The sequence below is a fragment of the Erpetoichthys calabaricus genome, chromosome 11, assembly GCF_900747795.2.
Source record: "Erpetoichthys calabaricus chromosome 11, fErpCal1.3, whole genome shotgun sequence".
In the NCBI taxonomy this organism is placed as follows: Eukaryota; Metazoa; Chordata; class Cladistia; order Polypteriformes; family Polypteridae; genus Erpetoichthys; species Erpetoichthys calabaricus.
The window spans coordinates 58,798,707-58,824,408 of record NC_041404.2 but is presented as its reverse complement, the minus strand read 5'-3'; the positions used below and the strand labels follow the sequence as shown (position 1 = coordinate 58,824,408).

Sequence of the window (25,702 nt, the reverse complement as noted above, 5' to 3'; positions counted from 1 at the left end):
AACATTATCAGATTTACACACTTATCCTAAAAGTAGGTGAAGAGAACACAACTGAACAAAAGAGACAAAAATATAATATTTGGTTGTTTATTTATTGAGAAAAATGACCCAGTGTCACAAATCTGTGAGTGGCAAAAGTATGTGAATCTTTGCTTTTAGTGTTTGGTGTGACCCCCTTTTGTAGACATAGCTGCAACTAAACATTTCTGGTTGGTCTTGATCATTCCTGCAGATCGGCTCGGAGGAATTTTAGCCCATTCCTTCATACAGAATTGCCTCAACTCAGGGATGTTGCTGGGTTTTCTCAAATGAACTGCATGCTTCATTTCCTTCCTCGACATTTCTATTGGATTACGGTCAGTACTTTGACTTGGCCATTCTAAAACCTTTTTTTTTTATTCTTCTTCAACTACTCTGATAGAACAACTTGTTCGTTCCTGAATGGGAGACCAACCAGGAAAGCTTGGGTTGCTTCTGGAAGAGGTGTTGCTTACCCTGTGGTCTGTGTTTGGATCTCAATGCCCCAGTGCAGTGATGAGGACACTGTGCTGTATAAATTGGTGCCATCCTTTGGATGAAACGTAAAAACCAAAGTCCTGAGTCTCTGTGGTCATGAAGGATTCATGGGCATCCTTCAGAAAGAGAAAGGTGTCCCTCAATGTCCTGGCTAAACTGCCCATGTCAGCCTTGTCCATTATGACCCCCCAATCATCCTATGTCTCTCACCCCTTCATCACCTAATATCTAATGTGCATCTAATGTACAATTGCAAGAATGTGATGGTCGAAGTGGCTGCCCATTGTCCATGTTAAGAGCTTTGAGTAACTAAAAAAGCGCTATATAATGTAATTATTCTTATTAATTCATAAAGATACAAAATAGGGGCACCAATTAGGCAAACTTGGATGTCTTTGGAATGTGGAAAAGACAAAGCCTAAGCAGAGAATGTGAAAATTCCACATGAAGAATGACCAGGCTGATAATGAACCCCCACAGGTACTTTGAGCCATTAGACTTTTATTACCAACCACTCTTAAACACTCATTCCCATTATGGGCTGGCTCTGTCTTTGTGGGCAGTCAGCAGTCGCATGACCATTAATTGTTCTTTCCGTGTAAGTGATCTGCTGGAGTCATCCCTGACTGTTTTCATCAGCAGTATTGTCTGTATGCTATTTCAATAAATTTAGATTTTAAAACTGGAATGTTGTTGTTGTGATTCTGTCCTGATCTGCCATATAAAACAAGATACCGTATATACTCACGTATAAGTCAGGTCTTGAAACCTGAAAAATTGATCATAAAATCAGACCCCGACTTATACGCCCGTTCAAAAATACGACACTTAATTTATTTTATTTTATTTTTTTTTTACATTTTCTTGCCTCCTCCAATCTCTCACCAGTTTCTCAGTCAAATCGGATTTTGTTGCAGCAGCACAGTTACCAGTTAATTTCGCCACTTCAACAACTTTTAATTTAAAACCAGCTTCATATTTTCTTCTGATCGAATGCTCCTTCGTAGATTAGATAGATAGATAGATAGATTCTTTCTTTCTTTCTTTCTTTCTTTCTTTCTTTCTTTCTTTCTTTCTTTCTTTCTTTCTTTCTTTCTTTCTTTCTTTCTTTCTTTCTTTCTTTCTTTCTTTCTTTCTTTCTTTCTTTCTTTATCCCAAGGGGAAATTCACAATATTCTTACAATAAAGGTGTATGAGGGTGTGAGATACAAAAAACACAAAACAGTGCAAACGTCACTTCGGAATACTTCGGCTATTACCGTGTGATCACATAGGCACAATACATAGAAATAAAGGCTGTGTACTCTGTGGTTACTGTCTCAGGCAGGCGTTAGCATATCAGAATCTCTTGGACCAATAGCGTCAGTTTTCCGCATTCGACTTGTACGACCAACATTGTAAAATACCGGAAATTGTACGGTAAAATCAAGCCCTGACTTACCTGCAGGAGAACTTAACACTAGAATTACCAGAGCCTACGAAAAAACTCGTAAATCTGTCCCACCTTAAATCGCGTCTTAAAGCCGTTTGCACATCTCCGCCAGAGTCTTTTGTCATCTAAATGTGCTGATAAACAAAAGCTACTAGCAGCCAGCTATTCCATCCCCCCACAGACTTAGAATGAACTCCTAGCTCATGCCTTGCCTTGATTTGATTATTTGGGATTGAAGTGGAGTTTTACAGTGGAAATAATTCGAGCATTATTTGGAATACACGCATTTCATGTGTGTTCCGTTTCTACAGTATAGTAGTAGTCTGTGCAAACACATTTTTAAAACAGAAACGTTTTTCATATTCTAATAGTAAATGACAAAATGTAGGCATAAACTGTATAACGTATGAAGCCTGAAGTCCATATATCAAAGAAACACTTTCACAAAAGGTACAAATAAGAGAACACGTGCGCTTTTCTTCAAAAGTATAACTGCACAAAAAAAAAAAAAAGCCGCGTTAGCATGCCACATTGACACTCTTACTACAACCGCCGCGGTGGCGTAATGGTATCAGCTCCTGATTGGGGATCAGAGGGTAGCGAGTTCGATCCCGCATGACTCTTATTCTTACATTTTTAGAATAACAACATAAATTTCATTTCAGTCTGTAACAGCCGGTGTAACTTATGATACTGGTAAAGGTTAGCTTTTTTTTTTTTTTTTTTTTTAATTCACTTTTCATTCTCGCAGTCGATGCATACTAACGCCCCCCCCCCCCCCCAAAAGGGTTCTGACACATAAATGCTGGCGAAGCTGCCTTCCTTCGTATCTCACCGTCACTTGATTTTCTTTTTATTCAGTGTTATTGAGTGTTCCTGCCAGTCCCCACATGTTGCTGTATGCTGTTTCTTTTGTACTCCAAGACATGCAGAGGAGAGAATGATTTCACATTATTTATGCTGTTTTCACATAAAGACTGCAGTATACTCGTGACTGCATTCTCGTACCAATGCACTTTTTCCATCACCTTTTCCTGTAAGAAGCAATGTACTCACTTCTCTCTATGCTGTGGTTTCTATTACACACCTGAAAGAGACAATATATGTGAAAACTTCATCGCACTAATGCAATATTATTTGAAAACGAACAGCGTCAGATCAGGTGTGAAAATTTTATGTGAGATACGAAGAAGGCAGCTTCGCCAGCGTTTATGTGTCAGAACCCTTTGGGGGGGGGGGGGGGGGGGGGGGGGCGTTAGTATGCATCGACTGCGAGAATGAAAAGTGAATTAAACAAAAAAAAAAAAAAAGCTAACCTTTACCAGTATCTCACATAAAATTTTCACACCTGATCTGATGCTGTTCGTTTTCAAATAATATTGCATTAGTGCGATGAAGTTTTCACATATATTGTCTCTTTCAGGTGTGTAATTGAAACCACAGCATAGAGAGAAGTGAGTACATTGCTTGTTACAGGAAAAGGTGATGGAAAAAGTGCATTGGTACGAGAATGCAGTCACGAGTATACTGCAGTCTTTATGTGAAAACAGCATAAATAATGTGAAATCATTCTCTCCTCTGCATGTCCTGGAGTACAAAAGAAACAGCATACAGCAACATGTGGGGACTGGCAGGAACACTCAATAACACTGAATAAAAAGAAAATCAAGTGACGGTGAGATACGAAGGAAGGCAGCTTCGCCAGCATTTATGTGTCAGAACCCTTTTGGGGGGGGGGGGGGGGGCGTTAGTATGCATCGACTGCGAGAATGAAAGGTGAATTAAAAAAAAAAAAAAAAAAGCTAACCTTTACCAGTATCATAAGTTACACCAGCTGTTACAGACTGAAGTGAAATTTATGTTGTTATTCTAAAAATGTAAGAATAAGAGTCATGCGGGATCGAACTCGCCACCCTCTGATCCCCAATCAGGAGCTGATACCATTACGCCACCACGGCGGTTGTAGTAAGAGTGTCAATGTGGCATGCTAACGCGGCTTTTTTTTTTTTTGTGCAGTTATACTTTTGAAGAAAAGCGCACGTGTTCTCTTATTTGTACCTTTTGTGAAAGTGTTTCTTTGATATATGGACTTCAGGCTTCATACGTTATACAGTTTATGCCTACATTTTGTCATTTACTATTAGAATATGAAAAACGTTTCTGTTTTAAAAATGTGTTTGCACAGACTACTACTATACTGTAGAAACGGAACACACATGAAATGCGTGTATTCCAAATAATGCTCGAATTATTTCCACTGTAAAACTCCACTTCAATCCCAAATAATCAAATCAAGGCAAGGCATGAGCTAGGAGTTCATTCTAAGTCTGTGGGGGGATGGAATAGCTGGCTGCTAGTAGCTTTTGTTTATCAGCACATTTAGATGACAAAAGACTCTGGCGGAGATGTGCAAACGGCTTTAAGACGCGATTTAAGGTGGGACGGATTTACGAGTTTTTTCGTAGCTTAGGCTCTGGTAATTCTAGTGTTAAACGCGAGTATATACAGTAGTTTTGAAGGGTGAAATAAATAAGAAAAGTTATTTTTGGGCACACAGAAATAAGACGGACAGTGGATTCAGAAAGTGCTCAGACACCTTCACTTTCTGCACACATTATTGTGCTATAGATTTCATTTTAAGTGGATAAATTAGCAATTTTTACCTATAAGTCTACACTCAATAACCCATAATGACAAAGGTTTGCAAATTATTTAAAAATCAAAAATTGAAACTTCTCATTCATAGAAGAAGTCAGAGTCTTAATTCAGTACTACATAGAAGCCCCCCTTTTTTTTTTTTTTTAGCAATTCCAACCTCCAGTCCTCTTGACTAAGGACTCTACAGGCTTTGCACACCTAGATTTGGACAGTTAATCCCATTCTTCCAGGCAGATCCTCTCACGCTCCGCTATGTTGTATGGGAAATATCTGTAAGCTGCCATCTTCAGGTCTCCCCACACATGTTCTATGTGGTTTAAGTCTCAGCTTTGGCTGGGCCACTTAATGATAATCAGAGATTTGTCTCAAAGCCACTCTAGCGTTGTCTTGGCTGTATCCTTCTGGTTATCATCATGCCAAACAGTAAACCATCTCCCCAGTCTAAGGTGGTGTGCACTCTGGAGCAGGTTTTGTTCAAGGCATCTCTGTATTTGGCTGCATTCATCTTTCCTTCCATTCTCCAGTCTTCCCATCCTTGCTGCTGAGATACTCTCCCATAACATAATGCTGCCATTACCATACTTCACAGTAAGGCTTATATTAGGTAGGTGATGAAGTGCCTGATCTCCTCCAGACATAGTATTTGGATTTCTGCCCAAAGAGTTACGTTTTTGTCCCATCAGACCAGTAAATTCTTGTTCTTTTTGGCAAACTCCAAGCAAGTTGTCATATGATTCTTAATCAAGAGTGACTTCTCTCTGGCCACTCTACCACAAACGCCCATTTGATGGAGTTCTGCTGAAATGGTTAACCTTCCAACAGGTCCTCCCATCTCCGCAGAGGACTTCTAAGGCTCTGTTAGTGACCATTGAGGTTCTTGGTTACTTACCTGACCAAGGTCTTTCTAATCTGGTCACTCAGTTTGGCTGGACATGCAACTCTCGGAAGACACCTGGTGGTTCCAAACTTCTTCCATTTCAGAATTATGGAGGCCACTATGCTCCTGGAAATACTCAAAGCTTTAGCTGATCTATGTCTCATCTCAGGTCTACCTAGAGTTCCTTGGACTTCATTTCTTTGTGTTTGTCCTTAACATGAAGAATAAATTGTCAGTCAGTCAGTCATTATCCAACCCGCTATATCCTAACACAGGGTCACGGGGGTCTGCTGGAGCCAATCCCAGCCAGCACAGGGCACAAGGCAGGAACAAATCCCAGGCAGGGCACCAGTATAAATTGTGGGACAAGTAAATGAGAGCCTCTCTAATTAATGTCCAATCAATTCAGTTTGCAACGGGTTTGACTCCAGTCAAGTCCTAGACACATCTTGAGGAGAATTCAAGCAAACAAGATGCACCGGAGCACCATTTGGAGTGCCACAGAAAAGGGTTTGCATACTTCCAGGAATGAGAGATTTCTGTTTTTGATTTTTAATAAATTTGCAGACCTCTCCAAAAACCTGTTTTCACTTTATCACAGCTTATTGAGTGTAAATTGATGGCCAAACATGGCAAATGTATCCATTTAAATCTACAATACGATAAAGTGTACAGAAAGTGAAGAGGTGTGAATATGTTCCGAGTCCACTGTGAACAGTTATACAGCTATAAATCTTTTACATAATACCGTAGATCACATGAAAGGTTACTCTGTTTATCAGAAGAAATTCTGTATTTTGTGGTAATGTGCTCCAAATCTTAACGAGTAGCCGTGAAGGCAATGTTGACAAAATTCTCTTGGACTGTGTTGAAGTGAGCATCAAAGTCTAAGTATTTGCACATTAGAAAAAAAAACAATTTGCCTATAATGTGTCAAAAATAGCACATCATCCTCTGTCCTGGATTTCACAGCATTTTCGTTCTTCAGTAGGATGGCACAGTGGTGCAGGTCTAAAGTGCAGCTGCCCCAGGGCGTCAGTGTTTTAGGTTCAAACTCCACGTTCCATCATTGTTTGTGTAAAGTCTGTAAATTTTGCCCGTGTCTACCTGGATTTTCTGCTGGGTAATCCTCTTTTCTTCTTGCATGTCCCATTTTTATATTTGCCCTGTGTGAGAGTTTGCATAGGTGTGTGTGAGTTGGGCATTAGATGGACTGTCAATGCCTGCCATGTGCCTGATGCTATTAGCATAGACTGTGGCCTCCCTGCACTCCCAAGCCGAATGAAATGGGTTTGAGAATTTTGTGTTGTGTATTCTTCATCTGATTTTTTTTCTCAAAAGCAGATCACTTTTGAATGCTTACAGCTCAATAAAATACTACAGGCTTGACCTGAGCCAGAACAATGAGCACTGCTTCATTCTCAAATATACGGATGGCACCATGCTCATAGGACACATATCTGGGGAGGATGAAAGCCACTATCTAAATATAAAGTGGACTGTATGGTAAACTGGTGTAATAAAAACTTTCTCACTCTGAATGTTAAAAAGACCCAAGAAATGATATTTGATTTCAAGAGACAATATTCACCCATTGTTGTTTTGGGGGAGGAGGTAGAAATAGTAAATGAATAGAAACACTTAGGAACTATCTTAGAAAACAATCTTAACTAGAATGCAAATACAAAAAAAATATTCTGTAAATGTAATCAGCGTTTATTTCTCCTCTGTAAACTCAAACTATTTAAAGTAGACAAGGACCTCATGTTGTCCTGTTATCGCAGTATGACCCAGTCTGTTATCACTTTCAGTTTCTTTGCTTGGTTTAGTGATCTAACAAACCAAAATTTAAAAAAGCTCCAGCAAATTACTTAGCGTGCAGCTAAAGTTATTGGGACTGACGTAGATGATCTGGCAAGTGTGTGTCAGATGACAGCGCTAAAGAAACTAGAAATAATCTCAACTGACGACACACATGCATGTGGATAGCGCTTTGAGTACTGAGAAAAGCGCTATATAAATGTAATGAATTATTATTATTATTACATGTTGAACATAACTTCAGTAAATCAGGGAGGAGAGTCGCTCTGAAAACGCACACAAATCACTTTAGAAATTCCTTTCTTCCTAGTACCATACAACTTTTTAATAAGGAATATCGGAGAAAATGATTAAGGTTTGATATGTATCCTGTAACAATTTTTGTCTAAATATGCATCATCAAACTGCCTTACCTTAACCTGCCTTGTCTCGATTTGTTTTGTTTCATTTCTTGTTATTAGATGCAACTGAGAAGGCAAATTTCATGTTTTCTTGTGTAAACCTGACTAAATAAAGCAACCTTGAAGGCTTTATGTCATTTTCTCTTTTCTCAGACTTTTGTTTTTAAGAAATCTACATCCTTTGTAGTGTCTGATACTTTAATTAATTTTTAATTGTTATATTTTGTTTGTTAGTTGTTGGATTAGATATTCAGGATGAAATGGGCAGGCATGAAGTGGGTCATATAGACAACTCCATGAAAATCCCACTCAACAACGACTATGGCTGCAGGTTTGAAGGAAAATTCAGCATTAACAAGGTAAGATGTTTGCACGTCTACATGGTTAAGGGCTTGTTTATACTTCACGCTCAGAACGCGTACGCGCATGCATCATGGCTGCCACGCGTTCCCAGCATTCATTTGACGCGTCTTCAGAAATTAATGCGATGCATGCGCAAGTTGCTGTACCAGCAAAAAGTTGGGGGGTGCAGTGTAATAAGTCAGAACATGACGTCAGAGTCTCTGTTTACTATCTACATGTGACAGAAAGCCTCTATGCAGATCCTAGTAGGTTCGATGTGTGCACTTTGATGTTTGATGAATGGTTCGATGTGGTGTAAGCAAAATGCCGACATACTGTACAAATGAAAAAAAGTGGTGCTTTTATATTCAAGCGTCACATATTCCCGATTGCAATGACACGATAAATTTTAAAAGTCTCACATACCATCTTTTGTGCCGTCTTTTTTTCTGGAGCTTCCTCCTGATCTGACAGCAGCAATCGCCACACAGAACACATTACATGTATGATATTCCAACTCTCTGCACATTTAGAATCCTATGATTTATACTTGATATCACGTTCATGATGAAATGCATTAAAGTACAGTAATCCCTTGCTATATCGCACTTCGCCTTTCGCGGCTTCACTCCATCGCGGATTTTATATGTAAGCATATTTAAATATATATCGCGGATTTTTCGCTGCTTCGCGGGTTTCTGCGGACAATGGGTCTTTTAATTTCTGGTACATGCTTCCTCAGTTGGTTTGCCCAGTTGATTTCATACAAGGGACGCTATTGGCAGATGGCTGAGAAGCTACCCAGCTTACATTTCTCTTTCTTTTGCGCTGACTTTCTCTGATCCTGATGTAGGGGGATTGAGCAGGGGGGCTGTTCGCACACCTAGACGATACGGACGCTCGTCTGAAAATGCTGAAAGATTATCTTCACGTTGTGATCTTTTGTGCAGCTGCTTTCTGAAACGACATGCTGCACGGAGCTTCGCATACTTAAAAGTTCGAAGGGCACGTATTTGATTTTTGATTGAAAAACAAACTCTGTCTCACTTTGTCTGCTCCTGACGGAGGGGGTGTGAGCTGCCGCCTTCAACAGCTTTGTACCGGCGGTGCTTCACATACTTAAAAGAAAAACAGCCCTATTGATCTGTTTGCTTTTCTCTCTCTCTGTGACAGTCACTGCTCCTGACAAGCACTCCTTTGAAGAGGAAGATATGTTTGCATTCTTTTAATTGTGAGACGGAACTGTCATCTCTGCCTTGTCATGGAGCACAGTTTAAACTTTTGAAAAAGAGATAAATGTTTGTTTGCAGTGTTTGAATAACGTTCCTGTCTCTCTACAACCTCCTGTGTTTCTGCGCAAATCTGTGACCCAAGCATGACAATATAAAAATAACCATATAAACATATGGTTTCTACTTCGCGGATTTTCTTATTTCGCGGGTGGCTCTGGAACGCAACCCCCGCGATGGAGGAGGGATTACTGTATGTATGTTACAGATAAATCATTAATTTCGTTTAAATAATGAGCACTGTTAATAATTACACACATGGGGGTGACACGGTGGCAGAGCGGTAGCACTGCTGTCTCACAGTAGGGAGTCACATCGCTGATATTCCCTGCCTGGAGTTTGCATGTTTTCCTGCTGGGTTTCCACAGTGTGCTCTGGTTTCCTTCCAAAGATATGCAGATTTGGTGACACTAAAATGATGCTAGTGTGTGTGTGTGTGCTTGTATTCACCTTGCGATGAGCTGATGCCCCATCCAGGGATTGTTTCAACTTCATGCCCAATGCCTGCTGGAATGGACGCATCCCTGGATTGATGGATTTAAGCATTAAACATCCTTTTCAGAGATACTGGGGTAAGGTGTCATCAGAACTTAATGGGTGTTCCAGGCAATTCACAACACAGCAAAGCTGAACCTGTTCTCACCGTGATGATATCTCGCACTGCCACCTGGTGGATTCCTCCAGATTTACATGAAGTACGTGCGCGAGTATAAACAGTAAAATGCTTGCGTAGCAGGAACGTCCGCTGGTGCCTGCGTCATGTCGCATGAAGTATAAACCCGGCCTAATACAAACTAATGTCATAGGTTGAATCATACCATACACTGCAAAATGAGCAACAGATGTTCTAATCATTTTTTTTTAATTTAACATACTATATTTATGAAATTTTAATAACCAGAAAGCTACTGTCAGTTCAAATGATGTGAAAGTATTGTGAAAGGACAAGGCCCTTACACATGCACTGCAGTACACAGGAGGAGGACTCTCTCTTGACTTGTCTTCCTCCTCTTCAGACTACCATCCTGCCACATCTGCACTCAGTTGTCCCCTGGTATGGAAATGTTTTCAGTCGATATACATAGGTCACTATCGAGCAAGAGCCAGAAAATCTTTCAGTTTCAGGGGAGACCTCCCAGTTTGTTCCAGGTTTATTTCAAGATAGAACACACTCCGCACTCTATCCACCTCCGAATTCTAATTCATGGCTGCTGCCCAGCTGTCTCCTCTTTTAGTGAAGCATCATGGTCCCCTGTGTTCCTTTATAGGCTCAAGAGGTGCTGTCACTTCCTCCCTGATCTCACCTTCTATTGACAACTGCTATGTTGGCTACCATCTGATGTACTCGGGGAACACTGAATGCTTCTCTCAAAGCTGATTTTGTTTTTCTTTCCCTCATATGTTGGTGCTCCAGCCTGTTTCTTGAATCATTTATTTTCCGTGCAGACTGCTTGCAGCATCTAGTTCTGCCCTATGCCAGCCTGGTGCTGTCCTTGCTCTGGTGACTTACTGCCAGGCGGCTGGATCGTGATAGCAATTAGCCTACAGAGTAGTTAGCTAGTAACAATTCTGGCAAGACTAACCTGCCAGTATTTGCACTGGAGTGATCACACGTACACTCAAAATGACAACATGTGATAGTTTGGTTTGTGTGCAGTGTGGAGGAAGGTTTTTCATAATTGAAGCTCTAATCAATTATTCAAAATATAGAACAATATGTGGAAAATTAAATTTTCACAAACATACATGGAAGCTACATATTGTATATGCTTTTAAAGACCAAAGTTTACTGTTTACGTACATGAGAGTTTTATAACAGTGCCCATGGTCAAAAGCTAGAATGCATGTTTGATTTCTTGTTACTTGTATACCTTTCCAATTTTAGATTAGCATGTTTGCTTTAGGTCTGTGAATGTTCTTGTGACCATACAAGGAATAGTGATCTATTGCTACTCAGTAAGAGGATAAGAACTATCTGTGCTGCTGACATTTTAGCTTGTTTTTCCAATTAAACCAACATAAGTCAGGAGAGGCTTAGTACAGAAACAACACGCTGTTTCTCCGTGTTCTGTGTTTTGAGAGAAACAGGCTGTTGCGTCACTGTGGTGGTTTGTGTATATGTGTGTTTTTTTTTTGTTTAATTTTATGTTTCTCTTGTGTAAATTAGATAGATAGATAGATAGATAGATAGATAGATAGATAGATAGATAGATAGATAGATAGATAGATAGATAGATAGATAGATAGATAGATACTTTATTAATCCCAAGGGGAAATTCACTTATTCCAGCAGCAGCATACTGATAAAAAATAATATTAAATTAAAGAGTGATAACAATGCAGGTATAACACAATAACTTTGTAGAATGTTAATGTTTACCCCCCAGGGTAGAATTGAAGAGTCGCATAGTGTGGGGAAGGAACGATCTCCTCAGTCTGTCAGTGGAGCAGGATGGTGACAGCAGTCTGTCACTGAAGCTGCTCCTCTGTCTGGAGATGATCCTGTTCAGTGGATGCAGTGGATTCTCCATGACTGATAGGAGTCTGCTCAGCGCCTGTCGCTCTGCCACAGATGTCAAACTGTCCAGCTCCGTGCCTACAACAGAGCCTGCCTTCCTCACCAGTTTGTCCAGGCGTGAGGCGTCCCTCTTCTTTATGCTGCCTCCCCAGCACACCACTGAGTAGAAGAGGGCGCTCGCCACAACCGTCTGATAGAACATCTGCAGCATCTTATTGCAGATGTTGAAGGACGCCAGCCTTCTAAGGAAGTATAGTCGGCTCTGTCCTCTCTTGCTCAGAGCATCAGTATTGGCAGTCCAGTCCAGTTTATCATCCAGCTGCACTCCCAGGTATTTATAGGTCTGTACCCTCTGCACACAGTCACCTCTGATGATCACTGGGTCTATGAGGGGTCTGGTCCTCCTAAAATCCACCACCAGCTCCTTGGTTTTGCTGGTGTTCAGTTGTAGGTGGTTTGAGTTGCACCATTTAATAAAGTCCTTGATTTGGTTCCTGTACTCCTCCTCCTGCCACTCCTGATGCAGCCCACGATAGCAGTGTCGTCAGCGAACATTTGCACGTGGCAGGACTTTGAGTTGTATTGGAAGTCCGATATATATAGGCTGAACAGGACCGGAGAAAGTACAGTCCCCTGCGGCGCTCCTGTGTTGCTGACCACAATGTCAGACCTGCAGTTCCCGAGACGCACATACTGAGGTCTGTCTGTAAGACAGTCCACAATCCATGGCACCAGGTATGAATCTCCTCCCATCTCTGTCAGCTTGTCCCTGAGGAGCAGAGGTTGGATGGTGTTGAAGGCGCTAGAGAAGTCCAGAAACATAATTCTTACAGCACCACTGCCTCTGTCCAAGTGGGAGAGAGATCTGTGTAGCATATAGATGATGGCATCCTCCGCTCCCACCTTCACCTGCTATGCGAACTGCAGAGGGTCGAGGGCGTGGCGGACCTGTGGCCTCAGGTGGTGAAGCAGCAGCCGCTCCATGGTCTTCATCACATGTGACGTCAGAGCGACAGGCCGGAAGTTGTTCAGCTCACTAGGATGTGATACCTTTGGGACTGGGGTGAAGCAAGATGTTTTCTAAAGCCTGGGGACTCTCCCCTGTTCCAGGCTCAGGTTGAAGATGCGCTGTAGAGGACTCCCCAGCTCCAACACACAGGCCTTCAGCAGTGGTGGCGATACTCCATCTGGACCTGCTGCTTTGCTAGCACAAAGTCTCATCAGCTCTCTGCTTACCTGGTCTGCTGTAATTGTGGGTGGGGGGAAACTTTCTGCTATGCTGGTATCAGCAGAAGGATGGGTGGAGGGTGCAGTACTCTGAGGTGAGAGTGGGTTAGGGTGGTCAAATCCGTTAAAGAAGTTGTTCATCTGGTTTGCTCTCTCCACGTCTCTCCCGATGGTGGCACCCTGCTTCGAGCTGCAGCCAGTGATGATCTTCATCCCATCCCACACTTCCTTCATGCTGTTATTCTGCAACTTCTGCTCCAGCTTTCTCCTGTGCTGCTCCTTTGCCTCCCTGAGCTGGACTCGGAGTTCCTTCTGCACGCACTTATATGCAAATGTAACTACTGAACATTAAGTATATAGTATAATGTCAGTGATCACAATCTGTTTTACAGACATGTTCAATATTTGTGCAGGTCACATAGGGTTTGGGTCCTCTGTTCTTTACATTGGAGCTGTGAGGAAATAGTGCTTGCCTGTCCTGTCTGCAAAATGTGAGCAAATCTTTTCAGATGGCTCTTTGCTTCCCCTTGTGGATGTCAAGAGTATCACCCAGCTGCAAGTGCTAACATAAACAGAATTAAGGCCCATAATAATAATAATAATAACTACATTTATATAGCGCTTCTCTTGCTATATAAAGTGCTTTATGTAGACAGAGGGGAACCATTACAACCACCTCCAATATGTACCAATCACCGGAATGATGTGACAGCAGCCATTGCTGCGCCAGCACACTCACCACACATTGGTATTAGGTGGTGAAGTGATGAGACAGAGAACCAGTTAGAAACAAGGGATGATACGGAGGTCAGAATGACCAGGCTGAGATGGGCAATTTAGCCAGGATATCTGGATAAACCTTACTCTTTTCGAAAGATTCCCAGGGATCTTTAATAACCACAGAGAGTCAGGACCTCGGTTTTACATGTCATCTGATGGACATGTAATGCCATGTTTACAGCACAGTGTCCCCATTACTGCACAGGTACATTGGCTTCCACACACGGCCCACAGGTTAAGCACCCCCTGCTGGCCTCGCCAACACCTCTTCCAGCAGCAATCCTAACTATTTCCAGGACGGTCTCTCATTCAACTACTAGTCGGAATGAAAATAACAATAAAAGAAAAATACATTTTGTTTATATAGTTTCTTTCCCATGCTTAACTTTAGGTTGGATGACCTGTTCTGAAGCGCAGGCAGTATGGCTACTGATGTAAAGTAGATCCTACTATATAATGTCTAATCAATATAACGTCATTTTGATGATTGAACATTTAATTTAGTTCATTTTATGAAGTGAAATCAATATAGCAAAATTTTCATGATGCATTTAATTTAGTTCCTTTAACATAAAAATTAAATGAAGAGACATACAGTGAGTATAGAAAAGAATCCCCCCTTCAAAATATTCCCATTTTTGTTTGCTTTACAGCCTTAAATGAAAACACACACAAAAAATATTTCTTGCCAGCTTTACTTACTCAATGCCACGTCTAACATCCAAGTGAAAGATATCACAGCTACAGTTCAGAAGAATTATAAAAAATCAAACACAAGACCTACTGAGATTAATAAAGGATCACCCCCCAATGTCAATATTTTGTTGACCCCCCTTTTACTTTAATGACAGCCTCGAGTCTGTTGGGATTCTTCTCTATCAGCTTTGCACATCTAGATTGAGCCCACTCAAAATTTGTCCCCCCCCATTCTTCCTTACAGAACTGTTCAAGTCAGTCAGTTTGGATGGTGAGTGTTGGTGGTTTGCTATCTTCAGATCTTTCCACAGATTTTCAGTGTGATTTAGGTCTGGGCTCTGAATGGCCACATGAGGACATTCACTTTGTTCTCCTTCAGCCACTGTGTGGTCAATTTTGCTGTGTGCTTCGGGTCATTGTCATGTTGAAAGGTAAACGTTCTGCCCATCTTCAACTTTCTGGCATTGGGTAGCAGGTTTTCCTCAAGAATTTGATGGTATTCTGCCCCATCCATTTTTACTTCTACCCTAACGAGAGCCCCAGGCCCTGTGGCAGAGAAACACCCACACAACAGGATGCTGGCACCTCCATGCTTTACTGTGTGTATGGTGTGTTGTGGATGGTGAGCGGCATTGGATTTCTGCCAGGTGTACCGTTTGATCTTGGTCTCATCTGACCATAAGACTTTTTTCCACTTGGCATCAGAATCTTCAAGGTGCATTCTGGCAAAGCTCAAACAGGCCTTAATGTGGCATTTCTTGAGAAGTGGCTTTTTCCATGCGACCCTCCCGAACAAGCCACAATTGTGGAGTGCTTGTGAAATTGTTGTCACATGCACACCATTAATGACCACTCTTTGCCATAAAATCCTGGAACTTGTTTAAAGTGGCCATTGGCCATTCCAGTTTCCTTCTTGCTGTTCCATCCAGTTTGGAGGGAAGGTTAGGTTAGGTTAGGTTTCTTTATTTAGTCATGTTTACACAGGCCGAATCCAGGGAGGGTCCTAGTAGTACCAAACACTTACCACTTCTTTATGATGGACTTTACTGCGCACCTTGGGATTGATAAAGCCTTTGAGATTTTTTTGTCTCCATCTCCTGCCTCATGTCTGTCCACAACTCTATCCCTGAGATCTTTTGAAAGTGGCTTGCCACCCGTAGTCAGTTGTGTTCTGTCAGTTGCACTACCAAGGAAGGGAATGAATGCTCCAGGAGCAGCTTCACTAATCACACTCATTACAATTGATCACCGGTGGAAGGAAGCCAGTAACCGCAATGGAAATGGTGGGCACTGACACCTGATTGAGTTTTGGATGGGGGCGGGGGGTCCTTTATTAATCTCAGTATTTCTTGTTTTTGATTTTTTAAAATTCTTCTGAACTGCAGCTGTGATGTCTTTCACTTGGATGTTAGAGATTGCATTGAGTAAGTAAAGCTAGAAAAATATTGGCTTGCGTGTTTTCATTTAAGGGTGTAAAGCAAAAAAATGGGACTATTTCGAAGGGGGGGGGGGGTTCTTTTCTATACCCACTGTAGCTCTTTGTCATACTATACCACGTGTTTCGTTTTTGATTAAAGCAAAAAAAAAAAACTTTTCTGATAGGCTTATTTGGTTCAAGTTGACACAAGATTTTCTGTAATATTCCCATTAATAATAATTTTAAAATATTGCTGAATTGTCAGGAAAATATCCTGAAATATACAGAAGGTTTACATAAACTGGGAAATGTCCTTAAAACATTCTTCCCTTGTTTGAGTGGATTTAATTCAGTTGCTCAGAATCCTCTTACATTATGAAGATGTGCATGTTAGGTTTATTAGTGACTACAGATTAGCTCTTTGTGGATGTATGCTTAACTGTATTACATGATGGGCTAGCATCCCACCCTCTGTTGACATTTGCCTTGCTGCCAAAACTTGCTCTGATCCCAGCAATTGTTTAATGGAAAAAATAACATATGAAAGTAATTTATTGATTTTCTCACCTTGAATGAATTAGTACAGATTTTAATTGTTTATTTTTTTCCTAATTTACATCTTTCTGGCTTTCGTTCTTTGTAGGTACCTGGGAACTTCCATGTATCAACTCACAGTGCCACTGCCCAGCCACAAAACCCTGATATGACGCATATTATTCACAAGTTAACATTTGGGGACAAGCTGAAGGTGCGCTCCTGTTTTCTGGAATGAGGAGGCATGTTTGTATATATAAATTTAGAAGTCCTTGAAAGTCATCCTTTATGGCAAACAAATTTATATTTGATCAAAAGACATTGGTGGGATTTATTAAGTATGTTAATTACTGTAAATGTCTTAAAAACCTTTCTTGTTAATTAGAGTAAATTCAGTAGAGTGCCTTGAATTGCACTTATGCATTTTCTATACCTGAACCTCATCCAGCATCATAATTTAACTAAGGAATGAGGAAAGAACTCGCTTATATATATATATATATATATATATATATATATATATATATATATATATATATATATATATATATATATATACAGTGCATCCGGAAAGTATTCACAGCGCATCACTTTTTCCACATTTTGTTATGTTACAGCCTTATTCCAAAATGAATTAAATTCATTTTTTTCCTCAGAATTCTACACATAACACCGTGATGGAAATTGAGCTCAGGTGCATCCTGTTTCCCCTGATAATCCTTGAGATGTTTCTGCAGCTTAATTGGAGTCCACCTGTGGTAAATTCAGTTGATTGGACATGATCTAGAAAGGCACACACCTGTCTATATAAGGTCCCACAGTTGACAGTTCATGTCAGAGCACAAACCAAGCATGAAGTCAAAGGAATTGTCTGTAGACCTCCGAGACAGGATTGTCTCGAGGCACAAATCTGGGGAAGGTTACAGAAACATTTCTGCTGCTTTGAAGGTCCCAATGAGCACAGTGGCCTCCATCATCCGTAAGTGGAAGAAGTTCAAAACCACCAGGACTCTTCCTAGAGCTGGCCGGCCATCTAAACTGAGCGATCGAGGGAGAAGGGCCTTAGTCAGGGAGGTGACCAAGAACCCGATGGTCACTCTCAGAGCTCCAGACGTCCTCTGTGGAGAGAGGAGAACCTTCCAGAAGGACAACCATCTCTGTAGCAATCCACCAATCAGGCCTGTATGGTATAGTGGCCAGACGGAAGCCACTCCTTAGTAAAAGGCACATGGCAGCCCACCTGGAGTTTGCCAAAGGCACCTGAAGGACTCTCAGACCATGAGAAAGAAAATTCTCTGGTCTGATGAAACAAAGATTGAACTCTTTGGTGTGAATGCCAGGCGTCACGTTTGGAGGAAACCTGGCACCGCTCATCACCAGGCCAATACCATCCCTACAGTGAAGCATGGTGGTGGCAGCATCATGCTGTGGGGATGTTTTTCAGCGGCAGGGACTGGGAGACTAGTCAAGATAAAGGGAAAGATGACTGCAGCATTGTACAGAGACATCCTGGATGAAAACCTGCTCCAGGGCGCTCTTGACCTCAGACTGGGGCGACGGTTCATCTTTCAGCAGGGCAACGACCCTAAGCACAGAGCCAAGATATCAAAGGAGTGGCTTCAGGACAACTCTGTGAATGTCCTTGAGTGGCCCAGCCAGAGCCCAGACTTGAATCTGATTGAACATCTCTGGAGAGATCTTAAAATGGCTGTGCACCGACGCTTCCCATCCAACCTGATGGAGCTTGAGAGGTGCTGCAAAGAGGAATGGGCGAAACTGGCCAAGGATAGGTGTGCCAAGCTTGTGGCATCATATTCAAAAAGAATTGAGGCTGTAATTGCTGCCAAAGGGGCATCGACAAAGTATTGAGCAAAGGCTGTGAATACTTATGGACATGGGATTTCTCAGTTTTTTTATTTTTAATAAATTTGCAAAAACCTCAAGTAAACATTTTTCACATTGTCATTATGGGGTGTTGTGTGCAGAATTCTGAGGGGAAAAATGAATTTAATCCATTTTGGAATAAGGCTGTAACAGAACAAAATGTGGAAAAAGTGATGCACTGTGAATACTTTCTGGATGCACTGTGTGTATGTATACATATATATATATATATATATATATATATATATATATATATATATATATATATATATATATATATACACACACACAGAGCAAATATCTCCAGATACTATTTGAAAACACTTGATGACATAGATAGGACAACACTAAAATTCACAATGTAGCACAGATTATTGCTTTTGTGTGTCTGTGTTTTCTTGTTGTTTGTCAGCATTTTTTATTTATGTGTTTATATTTTTAAACAGGTTGATAATGTTCAGGGAGCTTTCAATGCCTTAGCAGGAGCTGACAGGCTAGCATCAAACCGTACGTATTGTGTTTTGTATCCAGTTGTGTTTAAGTATCTGTGAACAAACAGATTACTCTTATATCAGTCTTTGTACAGGGATATTTACTCAAAAGAGGCACCGAATATTCTGTTGGAACTCCTGTTAGGATGATGCAATCTGAACCAAGAAAAATACACTATATACGTTGACATATGTGTATTCGATTGCATTACATGCGATGCTGGAAGTGGTTTCCGTTTTCTGGCAGACACATTTCGACGTGGCGCTCCATGTTCTTGAACATATCAGCAAGCATCTCGGGGGGTAATAGCAGCAATTTCTTGTTGGATGTTTTCCTTCAAATCTTCCACAGTGCGAGGCTTGTTCCGATAGACTTGAGCATACCCCAAAGGAAGAAGTCTAGTGGTGTCAGATCCGGTGACCGTGGTGGCCAAAGCCCTTTTGAAATTACCCTGTTGCCGAAGAAGGACTCAATTTCTGCCGTGCTTCTTGCCGATGTGCGACACGTTGCTCCATCTTCTTGAAAGTAACCTTCCGTTAACTCACGATCATCCAGTTGATTATGACATTGCTTAAACAAATTGGTAACCCAGTCGGTTTGCACCATGAAGACACGCTGCTCAATACTGTACGCCACCATCCCGATGAGAAGTCAAGTGACTCAGTCAAGGGGTATGAGCGGTATGCACCCAGAAGATGCAAACGGAGCTTAAACGTTGTGATGGCTGTGCAGCGCCTACCTCATCACTCTGACACAGGGGCATCCCGGCTTGTTTGAAGCTCTGTATATGGTGGAGCACATTGCATGTTGTTTTGTTCAGATTGCTTCGTCCTTAGCAAGAGTTCTTACAGAGTATATGGGACCTCTTTCAAGTGAATCTCCCTGCATTAGTTAATAACTGTAAATAAAACACTAAAATTGTTAAGTGAAATTTTGCATCAACTTATTGTACAGTACTTTGTTTAAAATTATGTTTTTTAATTTGTTTGACTATCATGTGTAAACCTGAATTATTAGGCTAGATAGATAGATAGATAGATAGATAGATAGATAGATAGATAGATAGATAGATAGATAGATAGATAGATAGATAGATAGATAGATAGATAGATAGATAGATAGATACTTTATTAATCCCAAGGGGAAATTCCCATACTCCAGCAGCAGCATACTGATAAAAAACAATATTAAATTAAAGAGTGATAACAATGCAGGTATAACAGACAGTAACTTTGTGTGATGTTAACGTTTACCCCCCCCGGGTGAAATTGAAGAGTCACATAGTGTGATGGAGGAACGATCTCCTCAGTCTGTCAGTGGAGCAGGACGGTGACAGCAGTCTGTCTCTGAAGCTGCTCCTCTGTCTGGAGATGATCCTGTTCAGTGGATGCAGTGGATCCTCCATGATTGACAGGAGTCTGCTCAGTGCCCGTCGCTCTGCCACGGAAGTCAAACTGTCCAGCTCCATGCCTACAATAGAGCCTGCCTTCCTCACCAGTTTGTCCAGGCGTGAGGCGTCCCTCTTCTTTATGCTGCCTCCCCAGCACACCACCGCGTAGAAGAGGGCGCTCGCCACAACCGTCTGATAGAACATCTGCAGCATCTTATTGCAGATGTTGAAGGACGCCAGCCTTCTAAAGAAGTATAGTCGGCTCTGTCCTCTCTTGCACAGAGCATCAGTATTGGCAGTCCAGTCTAATTTATCATCCAGCTGCACTCCCAGGTATTTATAGGTCTGTACCCTCTGCACACAGTCACCTCTGATGATCACGGGGTCCATGAGGGGTCTGGGCCTCCTAAAATCCACCACCAGCTCTTTAGTTTTGCTGGTGTTCAGTTGTAGGTGGTTTGAGTCGCACCATTTAACAAAGTCCTTGATGAGGTTCCTATACTCTTTCTCCTGCCCACTCCTGATGCAGCCCACAATAGCAGTGTCGTCAGCGAACTTTTGCATGTGACAGGACTCCGAGTTGTATTGGAAGTCCGATATATATACAGTAGGCTGAACAAGACCGGAGAAAGTACAGTCCCCTGCGGCGCTCCTGTGTTGCTGACCACAATGTCAGACCTGCAGTTCCCAAGTTGATCCATGATAATGTTAATGTCACAATCTCAATATTAAAGAAGAAAAATAATGAAAAGATTTGTAAAGTTAAAGCTGTAGTCTCATTATATTTTATACAGAAGAAAATTATGCAGTATAGTCTTTCAATTAAAACAAAAAAAAACATTTTATGCAAGACAAACATGGTGCAATTAATTTTATCAAAGTAAAAGTAGAGTCTTGTTCAAAAAGCGGACGTCATCTCCTTCTTGTTTGTTTTCGACTGGCCTACCCCTACTACAAACCCTGAACTTAAGGCTTGTGGGGGTAAGGCCAGAGTCCCTAATCTTAAAAATTCAGAGTAGGTGCCTAATCTTAAAATAATGTAAGGGTGTCTAATCTTAAAAAACAAGTGGCGTCTGCTTTTTGAGCAAGAGCCCAAAAGTATTGTTTTAATAAGACATCAAGCTGGTATACAAGATGTGTCATTTAATAAGTTACCATCCATTTTTTCTAAAAGTAACACTGCAGTTAGTATCTGGTTAATATATAGAGGTTTATTTTTCTAACTCTAGGTTCAAAGCTACTTAAGGTTGAGAATTAACAGACTAAACAGTCTTTAAATATTTATCTTTCATTTTCATGTGAACTGAAAATGTAATTAAAATAGATTATCAAGTGTAGTTCTTTAATTATTGATGGAGATATTTAAGAGCGGCTCATGATTATCTAATCAGGTGCCCTTTTTCAGTTTACATGGTGTTTTTGTTCAGGTGGGTTTTAAATGATACCCAGTGACTTATTTTATTTGTATTAATTACTTGGAGTCTGTCCATTTAGTCCAGGCATCAAACGCTCCACCAATAATATCCACCTACGCGTTTAACAGAACAAACTGTAAAGACAAAGGGAGGTATTATAAATGGCAGTCTTATTATTTGGTGGTTTTAAATACATACAGATGTTAGGTCGGTTAGTTCAAAGGCTGACACTTTTATGAAGGTAAACATTTGAATATGAAAATCAACAAGGCCAAAAATAGCAAGTTACCTCTGTTTAAAAACAAGGCCCTATTATTAATGAGATCCTGAGAGGAAAGCAACACAGAATAAAAAAATCTAAATAACAAACTAGTGTGTGTTTTTGGACATAAACCCTATTGATCCTTGGGCTAAGGCTTAAGATAAGGCTGAATATCAGCCAACAAAACATTACTTGGTAGTGATTTTTTTTCCTCACCACCTTTTCAAACGTTTATTCTTTAATAAATAGAAAGTAATCATTGGGTCATTCAGTTCATTTTGTAGTTTGTTTAGTGTGTTTTAAAGGCTGTGAGAAGTAGCCCGGACACAGACAGACGGACACCCTTTTAAAGTTCACCACACGTTTATTTTCCATATTTACAAGTCCCAATGCACAGACCCAGTGCCTCCAGCACCAATGTCCCCAAAGTCCAGGCTCTCATTCAGTCTTTGCCTACTTGTCAGGCCGCCTCCTCTCTCCTGCCTCGAAACCTTGTCCACTCCTCACCCGACTCCAGTCCTCCTTTGCAGGGAGGCGGCCCCTTTTATAAGTACCCGGATGGGCTCTAGGTGATCCCCGACACTCCCTAGACACTCCCCTGTGTGGCAGAAGTGCCGGCTGTGTTCCCGGAAGCCCTCCGGGTGTTCCCAGTCTTCTTCCCCCCAGCACTTCCTGGTGTGGCGGAAGTGTTGGGGTTCCGGGTCCTTCAGGCATGGGGGCGCCCCCTGGCGGAGACCACGGGCCCCTACAGGGTTGGGCTTCCAAACCCTGCACCCGTGGCCCCCAAAGGAACCAGGGCGGTTGCCCCTTCGTGGGCTGGAGGAGGCATGAGCCCTCCTCCTGTCTTCTTGGGCGGCCCGGCTAGGTGCCACCCCCAGCCGCGTGCCACAAGGCTTATTTCTATCATTTTGAAAAAGAGTAGGAAAGAGATCCAGTCCTGGATTTGCCATTCCCATAATCCCATGAAGTAAACTAAAGAAAATACATTCAGGTGTATGAGTAGAGCGATTTGTAAGACCGACTGAGCACAAATAAGAGTATTCTGCCAGAGATGTGTTGTTTATTAAGTATAATTGCTTAAAGTAGGCTTTTACAGCCTTATATTTCCGAGTTGCATTTGCCATCTTAGCTGTGCAGGGCTGAACTAGTGTCAAACCTTTCACATTTTGTCTGCCTCTGAAAGTGGATTCGGTAAAAATAGAAAGGATGCTAATTTAGTTCTGATACAAACATGAAGGTGTAGGTTTAACTCTGTTATTCATTCATGTGCTCTTCAGTGTAAGTGGTGTACTAACAAGTATCGCCTTTCTTCAATATCATTTTACTGCTTTTGAAATTACACATCTGTGTATATTTCACTGTTAGTCGTTTGTTGAAGTTAGTTAAACCTCAATTATTTGTAGCAACATATTAAGTGTGTGTGTGTATATAGCACTTTAAGCATGTAAAGGTGCTACGTAAGATAGATAAGATAGTGTGGAAGTTCAGCCCCCGAACACAGATAGACAGACCCCCCCCCAAACTATGCGACTCTTTAATTCCACCCGGGGGGGGTAAACGTTAACATTCAACATTATACATAGTTATTGTCTGTTTTTCACCTGCATTATTATCATTCTTTAATTTAATATTATTTATTGTATCAGTATGCTGCTGCTGGAGAATGTGAATTTCCCATTGGGATTAATAAAGTATCTATCTATCTATCTATCTATCTATCTATCTATCTATCTATCTATCTATCTATCTATCTATCTATCTATCTATCTATCTATCTATCTATCTATCTATCTATCTGTCTGTCTGTCTGTCTGTCTGTCTGTCTGTCTGTCTGTCTGTCTGTCTGTCTGTCTGTCTGTCTGTCTGTCTGTCTGTCTGTCTGTCTGTCTAAATGTCCATAAACACACACGTTTATTTTTCCTCTGCCTTTACAACACCACACAATGCCGTAAACAGCCACAATTCCTCACAGTCCCTTCTTTCCTTTCAGCTCTTCTCAACTCTTTTTCCGCCTCTACTCCTCTCCTCGCAAGTTCCATCCTCTTTCTCCTGACTCTGGCTCATCTACTGGAGTGAGGAAGCCCCTTTTATAATGCCCTGGATGTGCTCCAGGTGCTCCGTAATGATCTTTCAGCAGCACTTCCTGGTGTGGCGGAAGTGCTCTATGAGCACCTGGTAGCACTCCGGGTGTGCCTGGATTTTCTTCCGGCAGCACTTCTGGGTGTGGCAGAAGTGCTGCAGTCCAGGGCTCTATAATCATCCTCCTGGCACCCCCTGACAGTGGCCACGGGCTCCAACAGGGTTGAGCTTCTAAGCTCTGATCCCATGGCCTCGATGCAGACTAGGGCAGCTGCCCTCTCATTGCCCGGGGTAGGTATTGTCCCTCTCCTGGTCCTTCCTCCTTCCAGGCGTCCTGGCTGGGCAGGATCCCCAGCCATCCGCCACAACAGATAGGTGTGAAAGGCACTAAATAAAAGATAAATAGAAAGAATTCAGTTTATTTGCCTTTTTACAGAAGCTCTTTAAATAAATGAATCCATAAATACATAAATATATATAAACACATACAATGGTATGAACACACGCCAGAATGACTTAAAAGGAAGAACATTAAAAAGAAAGAAAACTTCTGACTTGGCAGTCCCAGTGAGGCTCTATACCACAGGTGTCAAACTCCAGGCCTGGAGGACCGCAGTGACTGCAGGTTTTCATTCTAACCTTTTTCATAATAAGTGACCAGTTTTCACTGCTAATTAACTTCTTTTCTGTAGCCCTGTTTTAAGGATTCAGTCCCCTGAATTGGTTCTTTTCTTCATTAAATGACAGCCAAAAAGAAATTAGACGTGAAACGAGCCAACAGATTACCAATTAAACTGGGGATTCAAACTCCAACCAGTTTCTTAATGAGATGCTGATTCTTGCTGTTAATTGAACCCGTCATTTAATTCCATGGCTTGTTGCTGCTCTCATTCTGCCACAGCAGACATTTCCAAAACTGTTGACTGTCTGTTGTACTAAGACCTTCACCCTTCTTTATTTTCAGATATTGTGTGATGGGCACAGGTTAGCTGGTCATGTGGCTGCTTGTTTTGTGTCTCATTATTGTTTGGCTGCTAATTGAGGACAAAGAAACAACTAAGGGGTCTGAGTCACGTCAATCAAAACAAAGGCAAAAGAAGTTAATTAGCAGCAAAAGCTGATCACTAATTAAGGAGATGGTTAGAATGAAAACCTGCACCCACCTTGGTCCTCCAGGACCGGAGTTTGACACCCCTGCTCTATACAGACGCATTGGTGGTGGCATAAAGGAGCCCCCGTCACGTTTCTTGACACACTTCTGCTGAAAAATTTGTTGGCTGATGATCCTCCGTGTTGGTGTGTCACAGAGAGGATGTGCAGCATTATTCCAAATGGCACTCTGTTTTATAAATGGAATGTATTTTCTTTTGATTGATAGCACTTTATTTTTCCCCAGGGGGAAGTTTGCCTTTTTACAACTTCTCAACAAAAATAAACTTCATTATATTATGACAAAGAACACACTTAGCCACAAATGTACACCAGACTGAGTAAAAAGGAAGAAAATTAAAAAGAAAAATACAGATAAAGATATGCCATGGATGTAGATATACTAAGATTGATTAGTACCATATTTTGTACTGATCTTTTTTTTAATTCAGAATTGCAGAGTGACCTTTCAGATATATGCTAATACTGCCAGCCTTTTTTATATTTTTTTCATTTTCATTTA

The 25,702-nt window shown here is 41.3% G+C and overlaps 1 protein-coding gene across 1 annotated transcript in view; it reads left to right on the top strand.

Annotated features, from left to right (window-relative positions):
• Window positions 1-25,702, top strand: part of ergic1 (endoplasmic reticulum-golgi intermediate compartment 1) — a 180,912-nt gene that overhangs the window by 105,502 nt on the left and 49,708 nt on the right. The window contains exons 5-7 of the mRNA XM_028813127.2: window positions 7,940-8,064; window positions 16,618-16,722; window positions 18,839-18,899. Coding sequence (XP_028668960.1) covers window positions 7,940-8,064; window positions 16,618-16,722; window positions 18,839-18,899 — 291 coding nt within the window. The remainder of the gene's footprint in view (window positions 1-7,939; window positions 8,065-16,617; window positions 16,723-18,838; window positions 18,900-25,702) is intronic.